The sequence below is a fragment of the Podarcis filfolensis genome (genome assembly GCF_964270895.1).
Source record: "Podarcis filfolensis genome assembly, chromosome: 18".
NCBI classification, from domain to species: domain Eukaryota; kingdom Metazoa; phylum Chordata; class Lepidosauria; order Squamata; family Lacertidae; genus Podarcis; species Podarcis filfolensis.
Genome location: NC_139622.1, coordinates 2,623,692 through 2,631,185, shown reverse-complemented (window position 1 = coordinate 2,631,185; position 7,494 = coordinate 2,623,692). Strand labels below are relative to the sequence as shown.

Sequence of the window (7,494 nt, the reverse complement as noted above, 5' to 3'; positions counted from 1 at the left end):
AGATGAGATGAGCTTGAGTCTTGACTGATCAATTATTATTTTTAAAAAAGCACTTTTATCTTTCCCTGAATGTGATTGGGTACGTTGGGGGGAAATGTTCAAAAAAATTTTTTTTTTCCTTTTACTTCCTCCACTCACCCACACAATACTTTTCATGAATGCACCTCCACCTGTTGAATTTCTACCTGCGTCGTGAAGAAAGCTATTGCAGATGCCGAAGGAGAACTCCCCCTCCCCCTCCCCCCTCATTTGACCTCTTTGATTCCCTAGTACCTATGAATACCGGAAGCTGCGGTCGAAAACCGGAAATGATGTCCCATCGCAGAAGCACTTTTCCTACCTCTTTGTCCCAAGGTTCACCCGCCCCGTCAGCCTCATTATGAAGACCCCGCCTCCTTTCCCCATCATGCATCGCCAGATCAATGCCAAGTTTCCTTTTATATTTCTCCCATTCTTTTGCTACTTTCCTTTAAAAAACTTCACTCCGGAGGAGAAGAGCCGCAGAATCATTTCCCTTGATTAAAAAATGCGAGAAAAAGTCTAAAGGGAAATAATGGCTTTCCATTTGTGGTCACCATAACCTTAGAATATTTCTACCATCCGAGGTATATATAGCAACTGCGCGCATGTAGCATACGTGCTCGCTTCGGCAGCACATATACTAAAATTGGAACGATACAGAGAAGATTAGCATGGCCCCTGCGCAAGGATGACACGCAAATTCGTGAAGCGTTCCATATTTTGCAAGTATTGCTAAGGGATATTTTGCAATTCTAGCTAAGTGATCCACATGCAAAATATATTCATACATGTAGATGTGTTTTTAAAAAATAAATGCACCCTCCCTGCTCTCTTTCCTCCCCCTCTCCACTTTGCTAACCTCATAACCACTTTTGCAAGGTCTTGCTTTCAATGGGGGGAAGAAGGGCTCTGCCGTAGTATTTGCATAGTAGGCCCATTTAAATCAGTTACCTTCTTATTTGGTTCTCTTTTTTTTTATTCCCATCTTCTTTCCCCCTCCAAACTCATTTCCCCGAGTTTGTCCCTGCACAACAGCCCTGCCAGGTAGGCTGCAGGTGAAGATGCCCTGCCTGGGCCTCTAGCTCCAGGTTAGACTGTCAGGCAGTAGGGATCCTGGGATGGGGCCTCTCAGGCAGGTAGCCACAGTCCCCAAAGGGGGAGCATGGGATGGGGCCGGCTGGTTGCCAGCATCCCCCAGCCCCTATAAATCTTGGGGTTAGCCTGCCCTGGGGAGAGAACATGCCACGTTTTGGACTTGCTGCTTGATGTTCTGTAGCTGGTGCCAGAGAAGCCAATAAAGCCCCAGAACCCCTTCGGTTCCTGTGTGTGATGCATAGCTGTCAAGCGTCCCTTATTTGGCGGGACAGTCCCTTATCCCAGCGCCGTGTCCCGCTGCTGTCCCTTATTGATGATGTCCCTTAAATTTCCCGGGTTTCAAAGGAAGCAGCTCCTCTTCCTCCCTCCCTGCCGGCCAGGGAGGAGGGAGGCTCCAGCTGTGTTGCTTGGCTGCGTTGCTCACCCAATGAGGAGTCTAAGGACGACGGGGGGGTGGAGCTTGCATGCCTTGTGCCGATCAAATTGGCCGCGTTGCCTGGGGACTCGCCTTTGCTCAGCGCTTCCCAGCGGAGAGGGGACGGTGGTTTTCCTTGCTGCATCCCCTTTGCCGGGTTGCTGCGCTGTGGGAACCACCGCTTGAGGCTTCGTTTGGCTGCTGGCTGGGCTTTCTGCCTTTGGCTCAGAGGGGCTCAGAAGTCAAACATACCTGTGCTGGGAAAATCCCTTATTTTGTCTGTTGATCCCTTATTTCTGAGGCTGCTGGTCCCTTATTTTAAAATCTGTAAGTTGACAGCTATGGTGTGATGGGCTTGGAGAGAGGGCTGGGGAAAGCGACCCCCTCCTTGACCGAGATAATAATAATAATAATAATAATAATAATAATAATAATAATAATAATTTATACCCCGCCCATCTGGCTGGGTTTCCCCAGCCACCCTGGGCAGCTTCCAACAAAACACTAAAATACAATAACCTATTAAACATTAAAAGCTTCCCTAAACATGGCCAAAACCCATTCATCCAGCTGGGAAGGCATGTCGGAACACAAAATGTCTTTAATTATTAGCAGCTAGATACTACCACAAAGCAGCCGCTCAGATTTGGGGTGTATTGAGCAGGAGAATTTGGAAGGAGTAGGAAGGAAAATAAGAATATTTGATAAGAGGAAACGGAAAAGGGAAGTAGATAAAATATCTACAGTCATATGTGGTGGGATTGTCCGCTAGTTAGTGAATTCTGGAAACAGATTGGTATAGAAATAGCGGGAATTGTGGGTAGGAAGGTGGAAATATCTAAATTAATGGTTCTTATTAGCCTGAGTAGCACCGAGTTAAAAATAAAAGAGGAATGTAAATGGGTAAAACTGATGGCAATTGCAGCCAGACGGGTTATAGCGAGTAACTGGAAAAATGCAGAAGAGCTAGGGGTGAACCAATGGAGGAAAAAACTGAAAAATATTATAATTTTAGAATATCTAACTGTGAAGATACACAAAATGAAAGGGTTTAAGGTCAGTGAGAAGGAGGAGGATTGGTTTGAGAAAATATTGAATTATTTGGGCAGGTTTGAACAATTTGGGGCAATTAAAATGTTAAAAGTTAAATAAACCTTGTGGAGGGAGGAGTGCTAATGTATACAGAATTGTACATATGGTTGATTTGAATATGTTATTATTGATTATGTATATCCAATGTATCAGCCGCCTGGGAGGTTTCACTGTTTGTTTTCACTGTTTGTGTTTTGGTTGTTGGAAAAAAATAAAAAATAAAATAAAAAAGCAGCCGCTCGGCTGCAAGCTTCCCCAGAAGTCAGATTCCAATCGTCATCATTCTGAATACATACAAATTTTGTTATCTGGGCTCTAGTGGCCACGTCAGCCGTGCAGAATTCAGCGGCCAGGTTGCAAGACGATTTGAGCATATTGCACTGATCCTGGTCCGGCTGCACTGGCTGCCAATTACTTTCCGGGCCCAATTCAAAGTGCTGCTTTTGACCTATGAAGCCTTAAATAGTTCAGGACCACAATACTCTTTCCATATGAACCTACCCAGACCCTGAGATTGTCATCTGAGTCCCCTCTTTGTATGTGTCCCTTCTGAGGGGCACGAGAACGGGGCCTTTTCTGTGGTGGCTCCCTGTTTGTGGAATGCTCTCCCCAGAGGTGCCATTGCTACATGATCTTCAGGCACCAGGAAAAAACATTCCTTTTTAAACCGACCTTTGGCATTTACCTGTCTATGGGTAGGATCTTTTAATCTATTTTTTAAAAAAATAGAATTGTATTTTAGATTGGCTTTTTCATGCTTGCGTGCATTTGGTTTTGCTGATTAAAGTATTGTAAGTGCTGTGGCAAAAAAAAAGAAGAAGCAACTAATAAATTTATTTAACACTTAATAATATTTTCCCCCAATTATATTTTATTAAATTTCAACTTTTTAAACCTATACAATCCAAACACAATTCATCTTTTCTCTTATTTTTGTTGACTTCCCACCCCGTTTTCCAGAGTTGCTCTTTCTCTCTATTATAATCTAATTCCTCCTGCTGCTCATTGCTCAAAACCTGCTTGCATGTTCATCATACTATAACATTTTTTTAAATAGTCCGAAAAGGGCAACCATTATTCCATAAGAACACACACCATTAGCTTTTCTTAATCCTGCTGTTAATTTTGCACAGGCAAATAATGCATCCTCATAAGGAGCAGAATGAAATTCAAGAGCTCTTGTCGGTCCCAACTTGCACCTTAGTCCTTGGTAACCTTGCCAATTCTTGCAGGAAGAAAAAACAAATATTGTTCCACGGGGCGGCCAAGCTATTATTTAAGCATTATTTCCTTTGTGTGTTTTGTGAGCAGAGTGTTTTGAAGCACTCCAGCCCTCATTGCTTAGATACTAGTTGGGTCTGAACACAGCAGAGAAAATCTCTGTGAAAAAGGGACACTGAACGGAGCCCCGGAAAGCAGGAAATCTGCCACACAGTACGGATCTGGTGGGGCTACACAAGCTGAAGGGTCCCAGCCCCAATACCATCCTCCCAAAAAATTATCCGAAAGGCAGACTATCTTTCAGAGGTGGGCAACGCCATCCTTGCATCTTTCCTGGTCTCCCTTATCGCCTCCTTTCCCATCATCTCATGCACAGAAATCAGCTAAGCAGTGGTCACTGAGATCAGCTGTGCTAGAGGTCAGCTGCGTGGAGGAGCAGGAGGAAAGAAGCATCTCTCCAGAGCTCAGCTGCTTCGCTGGTGGATGAACACGGATACTCGTTGCGCTCAGCTCCCACCAGTTGTTGCCCAAACCAGTAAAGTGCGTTGCTCCCTGGAAGAAGACGACAGCCGTGATGCCAGCCGGCTGGGGCTCCCATGAGACAACGAGGCTGCCGCGCATCGTTTGGGCTGATCTCGTGATCCGGGTCCCTCTCCACCAGGGCCGGTCCAAAGGTAACCCCTGTGCAACTGTACTCATTACATGTGCTTGTTTTTGTTTTGTTTTTTCCTGTTTTAATTTTAATCGGTCATTACAGCTGTTCTCTCTGCAGCCCTGCAGAGGGAAGTTTTTTTAATGTTTAATTTTTGTTATGTTTTTATATATGCTGGAAGCTGCCTAGAATGGCTGAGGCAGATGGGTGGGCTGAAAATAATAAATTAATAAATCATTTTTTACCACATTGCAAAATGAAATGGAAAAGAATATTATCTGCCATTTCAGTGGCACCCAAAGAGATGCAAGACGCGACCTTTGCGGCAGCCATGAAGCAGCACCCAGGAAGCGAGGGTCACAATTTGGGCCAAAGGAGCAGGAGGACACATCTGCCCCAGCGCTGCCAGGATTGCACCCGAGGAGCCGAGGAGGAAGACAGAAAGGAGCCCATTGCCCCGGCCTGCCATGCAGTGACTCCCTCGTCCGCTCCAGAGAATGGAGACTCTCGAGAAAAACGTGCCGTCCGAACGCTCCTCGTTGACCTGAGACCCATCCTGGAGAAAGCGTTGGACCTCTCGGACTCTTCTCCGGGGATGTCGGAGAGAGACTCCCAAAACGATGAAGAACATCTGCAGATGGAGAGTGGAGATCTCCCCACTGAAGGAGGAGGACACAGCTCAGAGATGGCCACTGCTGCTTCCATAGATACCAGCATCCCTGAGGACATCTTGCCGCCGCTCCCCAGGGCTCCCTTCCGAGCACCCAGTGCCCACGCCGAGAGCACCCACAAGGCCTCTGAGATCTGTCCTCAGTTGGACGACTCGACTGAGCTTGAGGAAACCACGCTGCTGGCTGCGTTGACCCAGGAACCGAAACTCAGAACAGCTGTTTCCTTGCCTAAGATTACACCGCCAGAACTAGGAGAAGACCATCTATTGCAATCGATCAAGGTAAATTCACACAACCAATATGGGTGCTGTTGTGACCCAGGTCTGTCCGTGCGTGAGGATGGGGATGGGTTTTCAACCAGGGATGAGCAGATTTCTTTTTGGTTCCCTCACCGTCCAAGGCCTGGTTGCTTAGTGCAACCGGAATGCACCTTAAACATGCTCAAGGGCAGAGCCTTGCAGGTGTCCCTATTTTCCAGGTACAGTCACACGTTTACAGAAGCCGTCCTGGTTTCTGATTCGATCCTGGAATGCCCCACTTTTCCTTAGGATGTCCCTATTTTCATCAGAGAAATGTGGGAGGATATGGAGGTTATGCAACCCTTGAAGCAAGGAGATAAGTCACTAGACAAGCTCCATCTGAAGGCAGCCCTGGAGAGGGAAGTTTTTTAATGTTTAAAGTTTTATTATGTTCTCATATATGTTGGAAGCTGCCCAGTGTGGCTGGGGCAACCTAGTCAGATGGGCAGGGTATAATTAATAAAATGATGATGATGATGGAATAGGGCATTCCTATTTTCATCGGAGAAACATTGTAGGGTATGCCCTTGTCACTGCAAAGTCATGCCTCTCTTCCTACCTTCTTGGGTCAAGCGTTGGACGTGCCCCCAATTTAAAACAATACCTTGCCTCTTTCTCTTCCCGCCCCACTCCGCTCGCCTGCCCCGCTTTCCCCAGCCTCCCGCCTCCCCCCCAGACTTCCATCTCCCTACACAGCTGCTGCTGCAGAGGCTGCAGGAGACGACCACCAGCCGGCATCACTCGCTGATTGCGCAAGTCCTGAGTTCACTGCGGGAGGAACTCTTGATGGAAGAGCAGCAGCTGCCTTCGGATGGTGGGTAAGGAAACTTCTTTCTCCCAGGCGCACAGATGTAAGATGGGGCACACCTGGCTTGCAAAGGACCTAGGGGTCTCAGTGGACCACAAGGTGAACAGATTCATCCTCTCTCTCTCTCTGCACTTCCAGGGACAAGGCAAGCCCCCTCCTGCAGCTGCCCAGCATCAAAGCTCCAGAAAGGAAGACGGGAGGCCAGAAGGTGAAGCATTTCAAGCCCAGCCAAGTGACCACTGAAAGGATGCTTGGCAAGTTCACCTGGCGCAGGTGCCACAGGTCTGCCTATGGGGCCGGCTCAGCCCCACAAGCCACAGACCTTTGAGTTGCTGCAAGGTCTTTTATTAAAGATGATGTTGCTGTTGTTACAAGACAAACAACTTAAGACCATTGGTTTCTATGGGTCCATTCTGACCCACAGAAGTTTTGCTGATAACAGGGGTTTGAACTGAACTTTACTCAGAATAGAACCCACTAAAATTAATCGACCCAAGCCAGTCAATGTCTTTGGATCTCAACAGCTCTACTACTCAAGCTGAACCAATTATTTTGCAAGGTTATATATATAAATAGATAGATAGATATAGATGATATAGATAGATTCATGATTGTGGGGGTCTGTTTTTTTCTTAAATAAATAAAATGAAGTCCAGTGTGCCGGCTTTAATTTTTTGCTTTTTGGACCTGTGACTGTGGCTGTTCATAGAATTCGAAGGGACCCCCAAGGGTCATCTAGCCCAACCCCCTGCGATGCGGGCTTCGAAGCCAAAGAAAGAATCCCAAGCAGACAGCCATCCAACTGGTTTAAAAACCTCCAAGGAAGCAGAGACCACCATCTTTGGACAGGTTTCCTAACCACACAATCCTATCCACACCTACTCAGGCAAAAGCTGAGCTCAGCAAGGAGTTACTCCCAGAATAAGTGTGTACAGGATCAGGGCCTGAGCAGCTGCATAATTTCTGGATGCAAGTCTGTAAACACACACATTCCACATTTCATTATTCTAGTGGTGAAAGCACACCAGACAGCATTTTTTCCAATTTCAGTCCCTCCGCATGTTTTTCTCTTTCGGGGGCAATTTTATTTATTGAATTCATATTCCGCCTAGGCCTCCAAGGAGTTCAAGATGGTTGTTAAGGTTAACAACCCTTAACCTTATCCACAGAACATTAAATTTGATGTAATTTGGCACTGATCCGTTAAAAATTTGGAGAAA

General features: G+C 46.4%; 1 protein-coding gene across 1 annotated transcript; it reads left to right on the top strand.

The window, feature by feature from the left end:
- Positions 1-1,622: 1,622 nt before the first annotated feature.
- Positions 1,623-6,602, top strand: LOC310753211 (uncharacterized protein; the record flags this gene model as incomplete). Its single annotated transcript, XM_083594270.1, has 5 exons — positions 1,623-1,858; positions 4,221-4,518; positions 4,787-5,448; positions 6,124-6,284; positions 6,413-6,602. The coding sequence occupies exons 2-5, from the start codon at positions 4,419-4,421 to the stop codon at positions 6,600-6,602; spliced, it is 1,113 nt and encodes a 370-aa protein (XP_083450396.1). The 5' UTR covers positions 1,623-1,858; positions 4,221-4,418.
- Positions 6,603-7,494: the final 892 nt, after the last annotated feature.